At 37.6% G+C, this 22,981-nt stretch overlaps 1 protein-coding gene across 1 annotated transcript in view; it reads right to left on the bottom strand.

The window, feature by feature from the left end:
• Positions 1 to 13,409, bottom strand: part of LOC106162424 (uncharacterized) — a 28,682-nt gene extending 15,273 nt beyond the window's left edge. The window contains exons 1-7 of the mRNA XM_087011335.1: positions 13,338 to 13,409; positions 9,447 to 10,039; positions 8,091 to 8,798; positions 5,278 to 5,505; positions 4,703 to 4,855; positions 3,879 to 4,121; positions 3,500 to 3,621 (exon numbers count right to left, since the gene is read on the bottom strand). Of these exons, the coding sequence (XP_086867461.1) occupies positions 3,500 to 3,621; positions 3,879 to 4,121; positions 4,703 to 4,855; positions 5,278 to 5,505; positions 8,091 to 8,798; positions 9,447 to 10,029 (2,037 nt within the window). The 5' untranslated portion in view covers positions 10,030 to 10,039; positions 13,338 to 13,409. The remainder of the gene's footprint in view (positions 1 to 3,499; positions 3,622 to 3,878; positions 4,122 to 4,702; positions 4,856 to 5,277; positions 5,506 to 8,090; positions 8,799 to 9,446; positions 10,040 to 13,337) is intronic.
• Between the last annotated feature and the right edge of the window lie 9,572 nt (positions 13,410 to 22,981).

Genomic DNA, 22,981 nt, shown 5'->3' with positions numbered 1-22,981 from the left:
TTTTTGCAAGGGAATGATGAATTACAAATTGATGATTATTTCTGGATTGATAAAAACCCGCACCAATCTGCATGTGAATGCGCATAGAGGATCGGGTGGGGTTGGCTGTTTACTACGGAAAAGATTGGTATCAACCTACGACGTTAAAGTCCTTGACTCTGAGATGAAAGGAGTTGTTGTTTTCCAAAGCACAAACAGAGAGAAACAACTTTTGCTTGGGTGTATGTTACCTTCCCCCAGAGAGCACGCTCCTAAAACTGACACTGAAAAGCATTTTTAAAGCTTGCAACAGATATATATGGTTACCAAAATTTGTGAAATATAATAATTTGTAGTGACTTCAATGCGCCTGCAGACGAGATCGAGATAGGCTGTTGATGAAATAGAACCGCGTAAAATTTTAGATGAGCATACAAATAGCCATGGAACGCACTTTTTAAATTTACTAACAGACATAAACATCTGCGTGCTTAATGGTAAAATAGGCGAGAATGACAAGCATATCATAAGCCTCGGGCTCTTACGGGCTGTTTGCGTCCAGATTTTGCGCAGAATCTCACGTCCCACACAAGTCTTTACGCAATTTCGAGCTAGCCGACAGCCCGTAAGCACGTACGGAGGATGTTGGACATGTCGAAAAGATTCTACGAATAGTCTGCGAACAGCGAGGCCGCAAGCGTAACTTGCTCCCCTCGCCCGGAGTTAGCAAGAGAGACGCGCGTAGTGCAAGACGCACGTCGCAAGCAATGAAGAAGCAAATGCCATTTGCGTGTTGAGTAAGGCACCAGCCCTCTGAACTAAAGAACAAAGTGGACAGCACATTGGGAATGCGTCGCACGTGCGTGACCCCCACGCAGTAGCTGCGAAGAGATGCACGAAGCTAGATATTCAAACAATTTTGACATATCTCAGGGAAAATAAATATCCCCCAGAAGCTTCACTCAAAGAAAAAGGGGTAATTAGAAGAGCCAGTAACGACAACTACAAGGTAAATCATTTTCTTAAAATTCATATTAACCTTAAAGCTTTATAAGTATTAAGTTGTATACCCCAAAAATACTTTTATTACCAGGACAGCATGCCCACGGACTTTTACTACCAGGACAGCATGTGCGTGGGACTTTTATTACTAGTAAAGCATGTCCACAAAACCATTGTCACTTCTAATCCACGTCGGCGGCCTACAGACATTAGGAAGCATGCTCTAGCAAATATAATTAGTGGATATATACTTTCAGTACGCATATTATTTGGTTTAGCAAAATGTTAATTGCTGTTTTCAATGCTTGATATGCGTTTGGAAATGTTATCTTTATTTATGAATTATCTTTTTTTTAGCTCGAAAGAGGAGAACATTTCTAATAAGTTCAGAATAAAAACCCAAACAAAATGTTGAAACCAATGATGAATCAGGGGGTGAAGGCACCTCTTCAATGTTAACTGAAATATCATGGAGAAAAGTTATGACAAACCAGGAAGAAATCAAGGACACTGTGGCTAACATGCACTCCTCGGTCATAGGTATGCATATTTGTGCGGGCGTATCTTCATGTGAGCAACAGTGCGTGCGCACGTGTTGTGTTAAGAAACGTTATTTACATACCATAATATATATTTATATAATAATTGTAACACTATGATGTTTGTTAACAACAACTTTAATAATACGTAATGTACTGTTATTGTCAGACATCTAGGGCGGGATAAAACTCTTGATAAGCTTCAGAAAAAGTACTACTGGCGTAATATGGCCGAGGATGTTAGAAAATTCATAGCCTGCTGCGCAATTTGCCAGAAGGCAACACACAAAAATAAACAATCTGACCCACCTCTTCAACCAATACCAGTCACAACGCCAGAAGCCTGGAATATGGTAAGAAATACAGGGGTATTTGTTCCTTACATTGTTATTACCCATGCAGATAGCACTCACATATTTCATGCTCGAGGCTTGTTTGTCAAGAAAGCACACTAGCACATTTTCTTATATTTATTTTTTTATAAATAAAAGTATTTTTGAATTTCATCAATATTCACGAAAACTTTACTTACTTGTATAATAAATAGATTTCGTACACTATCATTATATTTATTTTATTCAGATTGGAATAGATTTGATTGGCCCGCTTAAGGAGACCACCAATAACGATGTGTACATCTGCACTGTGGTTTGTTACTATTCAAAGATGGCACACCTCCAGCATTGCAATCTAAAGAGGCAACTGGTGTTGCAAATTTTTTGCTTGATTTGTTTTTGGTGTAGTTTTAAATTTGGCACATGAAACATGCTTTTAAACATTAAATACCATACTTGAAAAATATCTGAACTTTGTATGATTTACTTACTGCCTATTAATACTACTACAAATCCAATGATTATGGGTTTTAAGTTTTAAATGACAAAATAATTGAGAACGCCAGTCATATACTTATTTCTACAAGTGTATTTATACTTATACATTCATTTCATTGTTTATGAACCATATATAAATCTTAATGTTTTTCGTTTTAAGTTTTGGGTTCCCACAGACAATGCTGTCAGACCAAGGTCGGGAGTTCAATAATAAACTAATCCAACAGATCACAGAGAGTGGATCAGATATAAAAATGTAACTACGAAGGTTAAAACAAAAAAAAAAAAAAATGTGATCAAAGATCTTTCGATCGAAAGTTAAAAAGCTATTCGCATAAACACCAAAAGGATAAGCCCTGCGCTGAAAGTAAACAGAATTATTGCGAGTTCTAGAAACAAATAGGAAAGTTGGATATAAAGAGGTGCAACACGGTACCTGGGAAGTTGTTGATGACAAGAAAATAATAACTGATAAAAGGCAAGTGCTTGCAAGATGGCAAAGAGACTACCAGAAACTCTTTAATAATGTTTCACCCGACAGCTTCTATGATAAATTCTTAAATTCGGTAATCGCCGCGGAAAACGATGAGGGGTTAAATTAGAGGAACTCTTCATACGAAATTCAGCTTAATGGCCCTATTAGACGAGATGAAGTATATAACGCAGGGATGGGACAGAAGAATGGAAAGTCGGCTTTGTTTAATGTCATTGTATCTAATTATATGACACCGTTTATGTCAGGGTGAAATTTTAGTTATATCAATAAAGGCTTTTTATACCACAAAGAGAGTCTGTCTGTTACAGATATTATTTATTTTTCAATTCATATCTTTATTAATTAGGAAAATTAAATATGCTAAACGTTGGATTTTGGACTAATGACATTCATTTGCAGATTCACTGCGGAGCAGTTCCTTAGATTGACAATACTCCAGATTACCGGTGTTCTTCAGGGAAGACTGTAAAGCTACCCCATGAAAATATATGAATAGTGAACAAGCTCTGATACTTAGGGCAAATACAAGGTGTACACTCCAAAAGTCTAAATGACTCGCAATGCCTTGTAATATGAAGAGTGCAGTGGTACGGGTGGGACGTATGGTATAAAACAAATCGAACAATTGAATAAAAAAACATATTTATTACCTCTGAAGCCAATTTGTCCTTATGAGTTCCAATAATCAAAACGTGTGGGATGACGCTCTTCTTTTCTTTTGATTTTCTAACTGTGTGCATATGGATAGAGTTCAACCAATACACTATGAACTCTGAAAAATGTAAAAGAAACATTAAGGTAAAGAAGACTGTTTATTAAGGTAAAGAAGACTGTTTATTTATTTCCCCAACAAAAATAACACGGCCAGTTCTGTTGATTATTAACAGAAGGCGCAAACAACGGAACGGTCGTCGTTTCCAATTCAAACAAAAGGATAATTGCACTTGTATTAGTGCTTACAGATAAAACATCTAACATGGGCTTTCACAGTTACCTAAAAAATGCATCTAAATGTAATCTTCATCATACCTTTCACCGTCTTCTCTCCTCTGTATACCGGGATTTTGGTATCGAGGTTTACATCAAGTCGGAACACCAACAAGTAGATGTTTTGCTCTGAGAGGAAAGTCTGGTGAGTGGTGTAATAGACATCTTGGCCACCAAAATCCCAAATTGTAATCTGTTTCTCAGGATCCACAGGTTCTCCACGAGCAACTGACTTTATTTTTTGCACAAGGTCCGGATGGAAAATTTTGAAACTGGCCGTCTCTGCTATAAATACGATTAATTTGGAAGGGTCTTATGAGCGTGGTTTAAGGTATATTTAAGTTAGGTAACATTGGGAGCATTCACATCGAGAAGAGCCGAGGTCTAGTAAGGTCGCTACCTAATATGGCGGAGCTACATGAAAGGGAAACCGCTTAAATCGTTAATGGTCTCTCTATCTCTCACACGCCTTTCCGCGCGTCGTCCCTGAAGGGGCTCACTAATTAAATCTCGGCTCAATTCAACCTGTCGAGGGACGATGCGTGGGGGAGCCGAGTGAGAGGCGGGGAGACCATTACAGGATTAAGCGGTTTTCCTTACATGTAGGTCCGCCATATTTAGGTAGCGGCCTTATTAGGCCTTGACTCATCTCGATGTGAATGCTCCCATTGATTGCTGAAAGAGTGGTGACAATGAAATAGTTCATTGTCCGTAACATATTTCACACTGTCTTATACCAAAGAATACTGTTTCATACATTCCCCAGATATTACGATATTAAGTGAACTCTTACGAAATGGATGGAAAGTAAAGAAATATAATTTGTTTCTGTTCTATCAAAAAAACCGTAAGTGAGGAACATGTACCTGTTTCTGACTCCCGAGTGTTGCTATAAATAACCTTCTCCACCTTTCGGGATTTCACTGGTGGCTCTTCGTCCACTTGGTCTACCCGGCGGAATGCGTCTGGATTCTGGATTCCAATTACCATGTGTTGCACCAGATGATCTTCTGGGTCATCTGAGGATTGTGAAAAGAACATTGATATTGACATGATATTTTCTAACCCAAGATGCATCAGGTTATGGAGCTGTGTGACTTATAGGGGCCATAGGGCCTAGAGCCTGGTTTGAAAAATATACCAGACGAAGGTTTACAAAAATACGAAGAATCTTGGAAAATGAAACTGTCACGATCGCAGGTGTCTGAATATTGACAAGAAACCCACAAAGCTTTTGAACGAGCACTTTTTCAGCAAAGTTGTTGATAGCCATACATGAATATGCACTGATGGTACCCCCCTCGTCTTCCAGCCCAACGTGGTGGAAAAATCTTAACCACTTTAGAGCTTATGGAAAAGTACAGCGCCCCTAATTTTGCTCCATTCTGTTCTTTCCTTCCCAAATACCCTAGTGTCAAATATGTTTTCTAAGTCTCATTACCTTTCCCTCTGACCCAACAAGATCGGCCGTCTTTATGGACGATGCACCTATGGCGGTATATCTTCACACCAGGTGTATATGCGTCTGTTTCTTCGTCATATTCCTCTTGAAGGAGGCGCTTGACGAGATGAGTCTTCCCCACACCGTAGGGACCAACAATAGCTACTCGCTGTCTGTAAACTGGGACTGCACCACTGGCACATAAGCGGTCAAACTTTGCTCTAAAATCTGGTAATAAACAGAACAGGTGTAACGTGACAAAGAGTCCCCCATATCAGAGAGTCCGCTTCCCATTCATTTGAACAGGTGAGCTTTTTCCTAGATTTTGATCCACTATGATCAGACTAAACCTTAATGTTATAACTATATGGAGTGCGGACTTTGTGTTACACGGACTGGACCCTCAGTTTCAATATACCGGTAATTTATGACACTGCTACAGGCAACAGCACGTAGTAACTTTTCGACATGATTAACAGACGTTACGTGCGATCTAGCTACGTCTTAGCCGGATGCAAGGTACATAAAAACCGTGCGCCCAAAACGTAGTTGGGACCTAGGCTTTACGACCAACCGTGGTTAGAGTGTCCGCCTCCGGAGCAGGAGGACGCGGGTTCAAGCCCGTCCGGGGCCATACCAGCCCTTTATAAACGATACCTGCGGTCTCCCCGCTTGGCAATCAGCACTAAGGGGTTGAAGCAGGGACCTGGTCTGGCAGTGCAGAAATGAAATATTAGCTCTGAGCGCCTTTTCATAGTTAGTCGCACTGGTTGTCGGTACACAAAAATGGCCTTCGTATGTCAACGATCGCAGGCGACCTGTTAGCAGCCTTATGCGACCACTTTTAAACCTAAGGCAGCCTCCTTGCGACTAAGGTTGCAAAGAGGTTGCCAAAAGGTTGCAAGCGCAGTGTGACGGGGGCTTTAGATCTACTGTCCCACCAGGACATCCCAGCTGTAGGACATATATTGCTGTCGAACATAATTTTCATTCACATTTACACAGGACGACAGGGACGGGTATCAAAATGAGTTAATTGAAGTATCAATAGCTATATGCTGTAATTATACAGGTTGAAAAGGGGCGTGTAAAATTATGTAACTTGGAGTTTAGCATCCAATCGTAGACTCAACGACTATCTGAGGTAGCTTATCAATTCAGTCATGAGCTCCAAATTTTGTTGACATACAGGGTTACTACTTAATATGGAATATTTTTTATCATTGTTATTTTTGAGTGCTGATTAAATATTCTTTGGCTTGATTCATCAAAAAAAGTATGTCACTGAGTGATAAAAACATCCAGTCTTCTGTTGTGAGAAATTTTGGTCAATAATATCACATCTGACATAAGATGCCATTCAAAAGAAAGGAACACCCCCAGAAAACCATGTCATCAGCTTGATGTCAATATTAACTTTAAGTTAAGATATTAAAGAAAGTGATATGTTACACAGTCAAAGAATTCACTACAGTTAATCATGAAAAGTCAGTAATTACGGGTATGACCTCCAGCAGCCGCTTGCAGCGCCCTCATCCTACATGGCATACCCTGTGCCACGTTTTTTAGAGTTTGGATGGGGATATAATTCCACGCAGTGATATTTGCCTGTCGCAGTTCATCACTATTTACCGACCGATGACCATAGCTATTAAATCTGTGAGTTACTTTTGCCCAAAGTTTTTCAATTGGATTCAAATCGGGAGAGTTTGCAGGCCAGGGCAGTTGCTGAACCCATTGGTTTTGAAGAAAAATAGTGATTTTGCGAGCTCGATGTGGTTGCGCAGTCGTCTTGGTATACAAATTTGTTCCTGAAGATGACTCTTACCAATCGAAGCATTGTTTTCTGTAGAATGTCTCTGTAAGAATCCTGGTTAAGGTTGCCTCCTAGAAAAAACAACTGGTCCTGGGCACCGACATGATATGCTCCCCAAACAGAGACGTTACCACCCCCTGCTTCCATCCTAGGCAGTGCACAATCTTCGTTTTATGCCTCTCGTACACTTCGGCAGACACGGAATCTACCGTCCATATCTGGCCTCATCACCAAACCCATGCGTTTTTATTCAAGGGCAGAAATTGCCAAAAAGACCACCCCTCACATTTCTGACCACAGAACATGCAACTGAATGCATTAATTGTTTCGTGAGTTGTGCAGTAATTAGGTAACACACTTGGCTACACATGGAGTGACACCTCAGTTTTGGATTTTTAAAAAAAAGTAAGAGAAAAAATAAATATTTTGTAGAAAATTTACTTGGTAAAAAATAATATTCCCAATTAAGTAGTAACTCTGTACATAATTGTCAGTCGTGGTAGCCCTGCAAATCACTAAATTACCATGTCGATTGACACATGCAAGTGTTTTATATATACATTGTAATTTACATGTATGAGCACACATGGGTGAATAAATTACACCACTGTTGGCAAGTTAACACAACGCACCGGCAGAGCAAAGAAAACCAGTAAAAAATCACTTGGAACCTAGACTTCTATTCCTGTCACACCGGCAGTGAACTCCCCTCTGTGCAATCAAGGAAAACCAAAAACCCAAAAAAGAAATTTCTCACCCCTGTCCCAGTAAATGCCTTGGATGTTGTTGTATTTATTCCTGCAGCAACCTGTCGACATAAAAATAATTTTGTTCACCCAATAACGTAGTGCACTCCATTCACATGTGATATTACCACACGTTGCAATATTATGGCTGACATCCATCCCCTTCCCCTCACACCGGGTCTTTTTACCAAAAATTTATTTCTGGATTTCCAGAGATTTCTTATAATATGTTGCTGCTTCTGCGTACTTACCCCAGCCTTCAATGCTATTTTTGTTCATCCTATCCAATACTTCTTGTGCAGTTTTTTGCTTGAGTTGAGCTGATGATAATTTCAGTATGAGTGGATTTCCCCCACACTTCTCTGCTATTTCACCTAGGGCTATTGATTCACTGACAGTGGGACTGGCGGTTTTTCCTTCCCAAAGGATATCAATGGAGGGTGCCTTACCAAGGGGAGATACGATTATGACAGTCGTGGTATGCGACCTGAGGCTGAATGATTCACGGCTGGTACACAACAAAGTAATATGCTTTGATGAATTTAAAATATTCTGAAGCAAGCTGTGAAAGTCCTGCCATTTTGACTTAATAACCTCATCGTTGTTATCAAAAATGATAACAGTGTCTGAAGTTAAACTAGACAAAGTTTGTATGAGTATATTTTGATAATCACTGTATAAATCTATCAGGGGTCGTGTTGGGTGGTAGTGCTGGGCTAGAGATAACTTGATAGTTTCAAGGTCGGTGATTTGTCTCATATCAATGTACAGTGCATTTTCCTCGCGATGTCCGACCTCGATAGCCACCGATGTCTTACCAATGCCCCCCATCCCCGTTAGAAGAACAAGTCGGGTTTCACCTGCAATATACTGCTGTATTAGTTGTACCAATTCTTCGCGGCCTTTAAGGTCAGGAAGTTTTCTTGGTAGATGTACAGAGAAGAGCTGGCATGGGGCAACTGGAAATATTAAATGAATGCCATAAACACAATCATAACAAACATGCTACAATTCACATAATTATTTATAGTTGATAGAAAATTACACAATAAAAAGATGTCAATAAAAACTAAAAACGAACCGAAGGAGCATAGATAGCCAATGCAGCTCACCTCTCAATTTGTAATTAAAACTAACCAATTAATAAACAAAAAGTTCACAAGCAATATGTAATTTAGTTACTTGGTCCACTGCCAACAGTTTGTCAAAAGTTCATCAAAAGCAGTCCACAATGTGCATGATGTTGCTAACAGACAGACAGACAAACGAAAAAAAAATGACGCACTTGGTGGCGAACATGTAAAGCAAACTAAATTATGTTGTTCTACCTAGAGCTTCAAAATATCACAAACGCTTACATTTCTTTCTAAGAAATATCTTCACGGCGGACCAACAAAAATGCACTACAGTGTATAAACACTATGTGCTCACTAAAGCATAATATTAAGAAAAGGGGTAAAAGAAAATTAGGTAAAATACAATTTTTCAAATTGCAAACCAATATTATTACGTGTGTATACGCTGATGTTGACCATTATAAATCAATTACCTTTGACTCTTATATTTTATTGTTACTCGCCAAACGCTGTTTTACAAAGCTCGATTACCTTTAGCATCCAGGGGCACAATAAGAAGCTTGTCGTAATCATCACTGGTATATATTGGGGACAGTGACAGCAGGACTTGCTTGAGAGCATTAAACTCTGCCTGAAATGCTGTGTCAGTGATGCCAAGACGCTGTCCATGTGAGTGCTGATTGCGGTAGGTCTTCACTCTCCCAATGTTGGCCTCTATGGAGGTGTCGGTAGCTGGTGGGTTATCCCATTTAGCATGAGGGTTCAGATTGGTGATGTTTCTTAATAAAACAACTGCAAGTGTAATATCTAAGTCCTGTGTTGTCACAGTTGTTGAAGGGGTGCCAGAGGGGTACAGGAGTTTCATTTGACTCGAGTTTCTTACCTTTCTATTTTTCAATAGCAGTAAGGTATGTTTGACTTGTAGATTGTCAAGTACGTCAAAAAGTTTGTCAGTTTTACTGGGATCAAACAGTCCCGGATAAGCTGCTTTTAGCTGAGTCCTGAGAACATCTCGAAGCACGTCCGTTGCATGCTCTAAGAGCAGGTGCATGCGGAAATAATTTTCTTTTTCATTCCGTGGTATTTCAAATGGAAATATCTGTGCTGTTGCCATGGTCCTTCTCCTGTGAAAATGAGGAAAATATGGAATCCAAGTATTTTATTAATAGTTTTAACATTTTAAACATTCCCCAAACTTAAAACCCAAAACAACTGTAACTTATCTATTTACCTTTGAGTTTCTTGATATACAGACATTGAATCAGAGTAATCAAAGCTGTAATGCCTGGTCTACTTATAATGTGATTAATGAGCATAAAACCGCTGTACCATGGAATATTGTATTGTTGGTCTTTTTGTGGAATTTGATGTTAATAAAATGATGCCAGGTGCATATCATTCCACAGTCATTAAGCTCCCCCAAAGTATTGGTTCAGTATGGGTGACATTTCTATTGTCCATTGTGTGTATGTACACTAATCATTAAAAAATTGATATAAATATGTAATAGTGAAAATAGCAATTTTATTGATACTATAAAATACACCGTGTAAGGTATTGTTGAAATAAAACATGATTAAAACTATTGAGGCGTGAAAGGTTTTACTCGCAGAACTAATTATTGTCAGATTTTACAGGAATGAAACAGGTTACATGCTTCTAAATAGAACTTTTGTTCATCACGACATGTACGTCTATCTAGAGCTTGTGTAATGAAACATTTTTTATATATGTAATGCTAACTTTTTACGGATAGATTATGACCAGTTAAATCGGTTTGGTTTGTGACGCTCGCTAACTGCATGATTTACGAGAAGTCACCAACTTCGGAAGCTTTCCCTAACTTGCATCAGTCTTCTTAGCTCTCCCAACCGTTTTCCCTTAATCTGATCTCTTGGATATTACTTCTGAACGTCTTTTTTTCCCCAAATTTCTTACCTTATGTGGATTCAATGTACCCTCTACCAGGGCCACAGTTATTATTGTGGACATTTTTGGCTGAAGCGACATTAGACCAAAATGACTGTCTATTTATCTAGATACATATCTGTGAATATCTGTTGAAAATCATTCTGTCGCCCTGGTAGAGGGTAGATTCAATGCTGCACTAATGTACGTTGCGGCACGGTACAATTTTTATTACTCAAATTGCACACGTCCACTTGCAATAATTACACGTAAGGTCATGCAACGAGTCGAGTGCACAAGCAAGCGACGCCATTAAAATTAATTACGAAGTCTGGAGGTTAACAGTGTCCAATCCTGAAGTGAAACAGGATGTCGACGACAGTAACATTATATTTCTTATCTAACATAAAATGCCTTATGCTCACCTTCACCTCATTGAACCTTTATTTACACTCATGATTTCATTATAATTTGTGTTGTTTACATTTAATATAAAAAACGATAATTTTCCCATACTTACCAACGGTTAATGAATCCGTTCCGACATTCAAAGTTAGTCTCTATTATCTTTAATTTTTTAAGAAACCTCTGAAATATCTCGTAAGATAACAGAAATTATAGCCATATTTGGAAGCCACGTAATCCGACTGCAAGCACAGATTCCAGAATAATTTCGATATATGCACTGCCTTGGTGGTAAAATGGAATTTAAAGGAAAAATGCAGTGTATTCAGAATACGTCAGTGCACCCTCTAAACTGCACACCCAGGTAAAATCATATAACAAGAGCTTTAAGAGAGTTACACTGGCTCCCTGTTAGATCATGCATCCCTTATTCAGAATTTTTACTTTTATGCATGCAATTGTATATCAATTAGCACCTTTTTACGTACTGAAACCAAGCAATCATTTTGCTCTGAAACGTAAGCATTCGCTTAGTTATTGCTGATGCCGTGTAATGCCAGATTGTAATTCTTTGCCCAAATGAATGGAACATTCACCCAATGTGCGTAAAAACTGTATTGTCCGATAACCACATGAAAAAAAAAGATTTGTAATCATGACCGTGGGGCAGATAAAATGGTACCATAAAATGATACCACGCTAGATTTGATTCCAAACACTTAAAGAGGGCATACATGTATAACTCAGTCGGCATAAACGTATTTTACTGTCTCGCACATATTGACTTATGTTCCTTGTATTGTGGCCAGGCTGCACAAACAACAACTGGCACGTTTCTTCAACGGGCGTTCCCCCCCCCCCCCCTTAAATAGCCAGACGACGCTACCTGTTAAATTTAGACGGAGGGAAAACCGCTACAATAATGTTAAGCACATGTACGTATTTATGATATGCAAACCTTTTTTGTTCATGACCGAATGAAATTTAAATACTATTTTTTATATCTTAATGAAATAAAACTATATGAAGAGGTCTTCTATCCGTTTCGAACTGTGAAAAAATGAGTGCGTTGTTGATGGCTTTCTTACTTATGTGTGTCCGTGACTACAGTAAGGTCAGTTGGCGCGTTCTAATATTTAATGTCAAGTGAGCTTAAAATGAGGTTGGTTTATCAGCTGTATGTAGTTGTCTATATCTTTATCAATGGTTGCTATGTACTGTGTGAAAACATGAAATACTTTAATATCATTGTTGAAGATCCTGACTGATGCATGGACATACCCAGTATGCTTTCCTAGAGAATTGGTACCAAAATGTCGACCCACATTTATTGAATTATATGATTAAAAAATAGTAAATATAATAATAAAGCAATATAACAGTAACTGCTGAACTCAAAGTGGAGAAGTATGAAGAATATACTAACATGCAGATGTCGATAATTCAACGCTTACTGAAAGAGGAATATTAAAAGGACATACAAGGCCTCTGTTTATAACCGAGTTGATTGGCGAATTGAGTTACGGATCAAATATGGCGCCACCCACTTGAAAACTTGGTGTGTTATCGCTGCCTACCACGCAGGCTGTTACAGCAGGGTCAGAGCTATAAAAATATTTCATTCTCTTTCTAATATATTTGATCCTCATATCAAATACTCCACATATCAACTTGGGCCTCGTTCACAACCAGTTGATCTGCAAACTAACTTGTCTTCGTATTAAATACGACGTGCCCATCTGAAAGCGTGCCAAGAATTATTCGCTCTGTCCCACTGAGACGGTGCGCATGGACGGTGGGAATCCATTCTGATATACAAGTGTTCGCAATATTTCATTCGCGGACGATTTACCTTGTTTCTGAACAAACTCAAAGAATGTAAGGCTACCAAATAAGATGGGGTGTGTTGGATTCGCACAACCGGTAATTGTGAAGATTGCCATTACAGGATTAGCTTCTTCAGATCAAAGACCTACAGGTATGCATGATATGCTGAATATACACTTCAAAATATCACAGTACTTTAATAACTGTTGAAAAAAAAACAAAACCCAAACACATTATTATAGCAAATACAATGCATGCTGAATTAGAAAATATATAAAGTACCTGTGCGTTTCCTGCCAGATGAAATCCGTTAGATAAAATGGCGGAGTGTTGATCAGTGACTTTCTTATCTTCTCTGTGTTCAAAGCGGTGCAACAAGCACGTTGTCACGTGATTTATGATACGTAAATGTGTTTATTTTATACGATAATCAAGTTTTATAGATTTTTAAAATGTTTTTTAAAGAAAGTAGGGTACATTGTGTTCAAATGTTACTTCTCTTATTTTGTCTTAAATTTTGGAAATGGTCAGTGTGTTGTTGATGTCACTCTTGCATGTGTATGTGAGATTATTTGACCTCAGTAAAGTCGGTTGGTGCGCTCTTATCTTTAATACCAAGTGAGATTAAAATGAGGTCGCTTTTTCTTTGGGGGGGGGGGGGGGGCTGTTTAAAACTGACAGAGAGTTGATATCAACTTTGTGTAGACAGAGTATTTGTCCTTTCTATATATTCAAATATGTAAGACCTTGTATGCTGTGTTGGAGTCATTTCACTAGTCCTAGTTGAATATGTACCATTTAGCTGCTAACAAAATAAGTAACAGAAATACCGAAGATGAAAATGTATATAGAAAACACGCATTGTAGTGTTATTGTCACTTAAAAATTAGCTGTTGAAATTACTGATATATTATGCTCTGATGACCCTTGGCAGTCTATATACTACATGTATATTTGTTATGTTTATGACAGATTTTAAAAAGATAAAATGTACATTTCTTAATGAAATGCTATTATGAACGGAAATTAAATTAAACTGGGATAGAGTATTGGTATGTTAAAATTCATGTAATTTTTAAACCTGGCCCTGGGGGTCGCGTACTGCAACTTTTAGAATTCCATAAGTTAGAACCATTTTTGCTTATTAAAGTCCGAGTCCCAAACAATATCCCTGTAGAACATTGGTCAAAAAGATTGCCCCACCCCAAGCTTCATGTGTTTTTTATTTATAAATGTTATACGTAGGAATTACTGACATTAAGAAATGAACAAGAGGCTTGGTTTTGATCCTCTTGATAATGACGTCACGCTGGATTAACCTAGTTATTGCCAGGCAACAAGAACGTCGTGTGTTCTATATATATATAACTAAATGTGCCTAAATGTTTTTTATAATTAAATTAACGAATTGTCAAAAAGATATATTTCAAAAATTTCTACTTACATTTTATTATATAAAAACAAAATCATTTATATTTTGAAAAGAAAAAAAATCCCATAAGAGAAGATAACAGAAGCTAGCCCTCTTTGAAAGTCACATGATACGATAGGCGAACACAGATCCCAGAATAATTTCGATAAGTGCCGTCTTGTTGGTAAAATGGAATTTTAAGGAAAAAATGCAGTGTATTCAGAATAGGTCAGGGCACCCTCTAACCAGCACACCTAGGTAAAATCATATAACACGGGTTTTAAAACAGTTGCACTGGTTCCCTGTTAGATCACACATCCCTTATTCAGAATTTTTACTTTTATGCACACAATTTTATGTCAATCATCCCCTTCTTACGTACTGAAACCAATCAATTAATTTGCTCCTAAACGTAATTTAAGATCATCCGCTGAGTTATTGCTAATACCGTGTAATGGCAGATCTTGGCACAAATGAATGGAACATTCTTCTCCCAATGTGCGTAAAAACTGTATAGTCCGAGAAAAGCATACAAAATTATTTTAAAAACGCTTTACAATAGCCTTTACTATTGTAAAGCTTTACCATAACCGTGTTGCAGATAAACCGTAACATAGAAAATGTTTAAGTTATTGATAAAAGCGGGCAAAAGTGTAAATACGCTAGAAAATTGATTTCACGCATTTAAAGTGGGGATACATGAATAAATGAGTCGACATAAACGTATTTTACCGGCCCACGCATATTGACTTATGTTCCTTGTGTTTAACACCAATATCGCGCAAACAAGAACTGGCACGGTTATTTAACTGGCGTCTTTAGATAGACAGACTCTACATGTACCTGTGAATTTAAACCAAGCGAACAACGCTAAACACACGCACGTTTCTTGTCACAGGAGTTTTGAGATGCACCGTGTTGGTCAGTAACGGTCTTATCCCACTACCTTTTTATGTGTACCATGTTAAGCACATTGTGGCGTGATTTATTATACGGATACAATTTTATTAACGATAGAATGAACTGTAAATAATATTTTTATATCTTAATGAAATGAAGCTATATTACAAGGTCCTTTGAGTGCATTGTTGATGGATTTCTTGTTTATGAGGGCCTGTGACTACAGTAAGGTCAGTTGGCGCGTTCTTATCTTTAAAGTGAGCTGAAAATGAGGTTGGTTAATCAGCTATATGAGGCTGTCTATATCTTTATCAAGAGTTGCTATTTACTGTGGGAAAACATTAAATATTTAAAAACAATTTTTGCAGGTCCTTACTGGTGCATTGACATACCCCAGTATGGTTCTGGTACTTTTCAGTCATTGAGAAATTCTTAGAGAATTGGTACCAAAACGTGGACCCACATTTATTGATTTATATAATAAAAATCATAAATATAGTAATAAAGCAATATACCAATAACTGCTGAACACAAAGTGGAGAAGTATGAAGAATATACTAACATGCAGATGTCGATAATTCAACGCTAATTGAAAGAGGAATATTTAAAGGACATACGAGGGCTCTGTTCATAACCGAGTTGATTGGCGAATTGAGTTATGGATCAAATATGGCGCCTCCCACTTGAAAACTTGGTGTGTTATCGCTGCCTACCACGCAGGCTGTTACAGCAGGGTCAGAGCTATAAAATATCTCATTCTCTTTTTAATATATTTGATCCGCATGTCGGACATTCCACAGATCAACTTGGGCCGCGTTGACCATCGTCCCACGACCGTTTGATCTGAACCGAAATTAAATCACTGTGTCCCTGCAGGGACGACGTGTGGGGAGACGTGACAGAGGCGGGAGGAATCTTTACAGGGTTAGCTTCTTCAGATCAAAGACCTTCATGTATGCATGGCGTGCTGAATACCCTCTTTAAAATATCATCGTCTCGTTAATAATAATTTTACAACAGCCTCTAAACAAATAATTATAGAAGATACATTGTATGCTGAATTAGAAAATATGTACAGTACCTGTGCGTGTCTTGTCAGTTGAAAATCGCTAGATAAAATGGCGCCATGGTAATCAGAGTTGGCTGTTTGATCCTCTCTGTGTTCAAAGTGGTGCAACAAGCACACTGTCACGTGGTTTATGATATCCTCATTTGTTTATTTTATACGATAATTTAATTTATAGATTTTGTATTTTTTTAAGAAAGTGGGATTTATTGTGTTCAAACGTTACTTTATTTATTTTATGTCTTAAAATTTGAAAATGGTTAGTGCATTGCTGATGTCTCTTTTGTACGTGCATGCACATTTACATGTGAGGTTCTCTGACCTCAATAGAGGCAGTTGGTGCGTTCTTATCTTTAATACCAAGTGAGATTGAAATGGGGTCGCGTTATGGGCTCTTTATAATTAACTGAGGGTTGATATTAATTTTTTGTACGCAGTATATCCGAACTTGTATAATTTATAAGACCTTATGCGCTGCGATGTCGTCGTTTCACTAGTCTATAAATCTTAGATGTTTTTTCATATTTTAATAATGTTTTAGTAGTGTTCATTTTAAATGGTTTCCAATGAGCGTTTTAGATTTAAATATTGCAGTCATTTTAATGATATTAGTTATATAATTCATGATTGTAAGGCGCCTTGAGGTAGAACGTAAGGCGCCATATAAGGAGATTATTATTATTATATTATCATAAACAATGAAATTATGAATGGATATTAAATTAAACTGGGATAGAGTATTGGTACGTTAAAATGCATGTAATTTTTTTTGCCTAATCCTTAGAGTGCACCGTGCTGGTCGTACAAAGACAACCAGTGTCCTCAGAAAAGAGTGGCAGAATGTAATTCAAACGCCCGTTTTAAGGTCCCTCGTGAGCAAGAGATTACTGAAAGCCAGCTATTTTGCACGAAGACCCGTCGGGAAAGCACTGTTAACAGCAGGTCATATACAGCCAGGTCTGCAATAGGGTGGGGACACGTCGTTTTCGGTGATAAGACGAGATATGGAGTTGACGGTCGAATCCGTGTCCGCCGACGTGTACGAGAGGCACAAAACGATGATTTTGTACTGCCTAGGTAGCACGAAAATTCATGCGTTAGCACTCCTATTGACGATTCTGATATGTACTGTCTGAATTTTCGTGCTATGCCTAGGGTGCAAGCAGGGGGTGGTAACGGGGGTGGTGTTTGTGGAACATTTCATGCAGGTGCCCAGAACCAGTTGGTTTTTTCTAGGAGGTAACCTCAGCCAGGGTTCCTACAGAGACATTCTACCGCAAACAATGTTTTGATTTGTAAGTGTCATCTTCAGGAACAACTTTGTGTACCAAGACGACTGCGCAACCCCACATCGAGGTCGCAGAATCACCGTTTTTCTTCGAAACCAATGGGTTCAGCAACTGCCCTGGCCTGCAAACTCCCCAGGTATGAACCCAATTGAAAATCTGTGGGGGGAAGTAACTCAGAGAATTAAAAGCTATGGTCATCGACCGGTAAATATTGATGAACTGCGACAGGCAAATATCACTGCGTGGAATGATATCTCCATCCAAACTCTAAAAAAATCTTGCCATAGGGTATGTCATGTAGGATGAGGGCGGTGCAAGTGGCTACTGGAGGTCATACCAGCTATTGATGACTTTTCATGATTTACTGTAATGACTGTGTAACATACCACTGTCCTTAGGCTATCATTTTCTTTAATATCTTAGCTTAAAATTAATACTGACACCAAACTGTTGATATGGTTTTCAGGGGGTGTTCTTTTCTTTCGAATGACATCTTATGTCAGGTTTGATATTATTGACCAAAATATCTCACAAAAGAAGACTGGATATTTTTATCACTCAGTGACATACTTTTTTGATGAATCAGCACTCAAAAATAACAATGATAAAAAATATTCCATATTAAGTAGTAACCCTGTACATGTCAGAAATTTTCTACTAGCATTTATAACAAAACGATTTTTATTTTAAAATAAATAAATAAATAAATAAATAAATAAATAAATAAATAAATAAATAAATAAATGCCAACACTGAACCATACCTGGGTTATACATAGGAGTTGTTGACATTAAGAAATGAACGAGATGCTTGGTTTTGGTCCTTTGAATACGTCGGTGACGTCACACTGGACTAACCTAGCCATTGCCAGGCAACAAGAACGTCGTTTGCTCTATTTCTCTCTATTGAGATATCGATTAATACAAAATGACAAATGATTATTAAACACGGTTTTAATCACAGTTCATCAGACTCGCTCTTCTGTTGATTGAGAGTTGCAACCGTACATACTCGTTCTTCTTTTTTTACATTTTACCAGCTTGGACTTTCACAATTAACATCAAATTTTTTCTCGATTGAATTGAATTTCGCTTGATTAACCTATGCCTAAAATTGAAAATCTGAACTCCATTTTTTCTCTGATAACATGTTAACTCAGTCTGCATACATAGCGCACACTGACGTACATGACCCTAGACATTTGTCAGTGACCTCTGTCAATTTAGTTGACCCGCTTTTATCTTTAATGTTATGTGAGCTTAAATGAGGTCGGTAAATCAACCATGAATTAACTGAAGGCACCTATCAGCTGCATGTGATCAGGAAATAGTTCTAATTCATTTATAAACTGCAGGGAGCGCCGATGAGACTTTAATAATTGTGCTCTGTTGCGGGTCCCACGTCAACAACAAACACCTAGTGTATATAGGTACCCAACAGAGGCACATGGGTAACCTGCGTGCTTGTTAATTAAAACAGGGTAAATTTACGATCAATATGGGGTGCAAGGGGTGTGTTGTCATTTCTTAATCAATGCGTTTGCGTATGAGTGTATTTTTACAGCACCCCGTTTAAATTAATTTCACTAAATGAAATAAAAATGCGTAGTTTTATTAAACTCATGTACAAGTTCTTAATTAACACACTCCAATATTCAGTTTATTGCACGATGCTGTGTTGGCTGTTGACCAGTCCTGTAAGAATTTTAAAAGGTGAAACATTTCATAGACTAAATGACTTTCATTAAATCTTAGTTCGAAAAATAATTAAGTGTGACTTTTATGTGTGGCTTTTGTGCTAGAACGTTATTTTCAGAACACATTTTCTTATGAAACATTTCAGAGATTAAATGACTTTCATTTAATCTTAGTTCGAGAAATAATTAGGTGTGACTTTTATGTGTGGCTTTTTGTGCTAGCACGTTATTATTTTTTTAATCTCAGAACTTCCATACAACATAAAACCGCAGGAGAAATAATAATATTTAATCAACAAAAATGACAAACTTGTCGACAATGATACGAAGTTTACTTCGTTTACATTTGTAATATTTATGTACTAGTACACAATTTATGTATGATGTCATGTGATATCACATCATAGTATACTTTATCATAATAAAATAAGAACTACACTAGCTGATACCGTCATATTAATCACTTAACCATAACAATGATTAAAAAAGAGTGGGAATCGAACTCACTCTGCCGTGTTTTGGCAACCAAGGGCTTTTTCATTGGCACAGCAAATACTGATATCTTGAATAGTGCCATCAGGGGCGGACTGAGGCTTGGTTAATTTTCAAGTGTACACTGACAAGTATCTTTTTTTTCTGTCGTAATACGGTCAAAATTGCAGGATGGATCAACAAAGATAAATCGAAAAGCTGTCAGAAAATAACCCTCAATCCACCCCTGGTTATTGACAATATATGATACCTGTCACACATGCCGAAGCTTTACGGAAATAGCCTAAGGCTAAAAATGCATTCAACATATACTTTTAATAGTTAAATTCAAATTCAAACTACTGACTCAATCCAACTGCCCTAAGGTATTATTGACGTTGCAGTATGGGAGAGAAAACGTGAAAAGGAGACTTCGGCTGATTTGCCATTACCACATATGTATATTGTAATACTAGTGTACATTTATCATACTAGGGTTCATTTACCAGTGCATTTTATCATCTGTAAATATCAACAGCAATGATTACATGTAGTTTTCACGTGATTTTTGCTTCCACAACATCTTAGCATTCATTTTGTGTAAAGATATAGTAACAACTTTTACAAAGTATATACAAGTAATTTCAAACGGTTTTCACCGAGTTACAGTGTCACTGCATGTATGACCACTGTCTCGGTAAGTCTAAGTACAAGGTATGAAAAAACATCTAAATCAGCATCCCGACTTTGACTCTATATACTTGATATTCATCACACATCTGACATTACAATAACACAAGTGAACAAAGCAAATCGGCTGTTGAATGATGCCTGATAAAGGGTATTTATCAGAATGAGTAATGTTGGATAACATTAAAACTTAATAAACAAATACAGTTTCATTTGTCAATAGCTACAGAAAAATTAACTTAATTTACCAGCCAGCAGACCAAATATTGGTCGATAAATTAAGTTAATCAATTTAAAGCTATTGACAAACGAAAAGAAGCATGTTTATCAAAAACAAACAATGAAAAAAAATGTTCAACTTTAAAACTTGATAAATACACTAGGATATAAAACCACGGTCGCTTGCAGATTCAGGATATTGTAGCAGTTAGGGGACCCATAAAGTCATCATTGAAGTGAATATATTGATTTGAAAAAACAAAATCTGGGGATTTTACAGTGCTTGGGTGGAGGGTCCGTTAGTTCTCCCAGTGTTGTAAGTGACTGATTGTGACTTCGATATTTTCCCTCGGAGGGAGAAGAGAAATTCCAAGGGCCACTAATCTGTATCTGCCATCGACGTGGAATTTGAAAATAATATGCGCCCAAGCTAGATCTGGTGAACTTATGTCTAGGTGACTGTACATTTGCTAAATGTTTAATACGTGTATTTCAATTTTATTAATGAATTGAAAGTTGAAACATGTACTTATTATCTGCTTTGTCTAACATATAAGAACTTGACTGCTACTACGTTAGTTATTTCAACACACTTATAACCGCCAACCATAAATACAAACTTGTTTTTGGAGCGTTTAAATTTAGTATCTTTGAAACAAAAAAGCAAATCTCCAGCACAATTGAGGATGAATGTGAAACTCTGGCTTTGCCTTAGTAATTGGATCGATTCCTGTGAAGTCCTAACTACACACGATGGACAATAGAAGTGTCACCCCCTGAATCAGAGTAACAAAGTTATAATGCCTGGTCTACTAGACTAATGAGTATAAAACCGCTGTACCATGGAATTGCATGTTTTTTTTTGAATGTGTGTGAAATTTGATGTTAATAAAATGATACCAGGAGCATATCTCTCCACATTCATTTATCTCCCCCCCCCCCCAAAGTATTGGTTCAGTAGGGGTGACGCTTCTGTTGTCCAGTATTACATGTACATGTTGTACATGTATATGTGAAGGTTAGAGTAGGTCAGTACGCCTGTAGACTGGAAATCCTGGCAAATTCTGTGGAAAAATCGCATTATATAGATACATGAATACACTACGGGTTTGAACTGGAGAGTTACCTGTAATGCAAGTCTTGGGGAGACATCACATGATAAACACGTGCCAAAAAAAGACTTTTTTGACTATTGCAATTGACTCAGTTCTATTGTTTGGCTGGACTAATGTTTCCAGACAGAACTCATTATGTTTGGTGAAAATCTTACTGACCAGTGATCCAGTGATGAAAACCCAAGGAAAGCTGCAAGATTTTGTCCCAATTTGTGTTTAGACATGATACTTAGAAATCTTAGAATAATACAAATAAGGGTTAGAGTATAATGACAAGGCTCAAAACGTTGGACAGGAGTAGCCGATACAAATCAATAAAAATGACTCAAGCATGGCAAACATTGATTTAAATCATCTGTCATCTATCATATCATCCCATTTTATGGTGAATGCCCCTGCAACAGTATAAAACATTGGCACCATTCATGTGGAAAAATGTTGGATCTTCCATATGTCTAAAATTTGTAAAAGAGCCTGAAATCCCAACCAATAAAACTTAAGATTCGAACAGCCTGACCATATTTCCCTTTGACAATTAATTCAGTGGCAATGTATTTGCACATATTCATGATTACCATGTGTAATACGCGTCTTTTTACATTACGCACTGAACTATCAGCACGCCTCGTTTTGGAATGCATGGGACCAAAATGCTCTCTAAAGACTTCAAGAGATTTCTCATAATATGGAAGTGCCTCTGCGTACTTGCAAATATAACAGAGTGCATTACCAATATTATGGTAAGTCGCAGCAATATCAGGGTGTTTCTCACCAAGTGTTTCTTTCTTGATTTCAAGAGATTTCTCATAATATGAAATTGCCTCTGCACACTTACCCATGTCACATAGTGCAGCGCCAATGTTTGTGTATGTCGCAGCAGTATCAGAGTGTTTATCTCCAAGCATTTCTTTCTCGATTTCAAGAGATTTCTCATAATATGAAATTGCCTCTGCACACTTACCCATGCCATATAGTGCAGCGCCAATGTTTGTGTATGTCGCAGCAGTATCAGAGTGTTTATCTCCAAGCATTTCTTTCTCGATTTCAAGAGATTTCTCATAATATGAAA

The sequence above is a fragment of the Lingula anatina genome, chromosome 4 (assembly GCF_051362555.1).
Source record: "Lingula anatina isolate TDL-2025a chromosome 4, LinAna3.0, whole genome shotgun sequence".
NCBI lineage: Eukaryota > Metazoa > Brachiopoda > Lingulata > Lingulida > Lingulidae > Lingula > Lingula anatina.
Note: the sequence above shows the minus strand (reverse complement) of the source record. Positions and strands in the feature narration are given on the sequence as shown.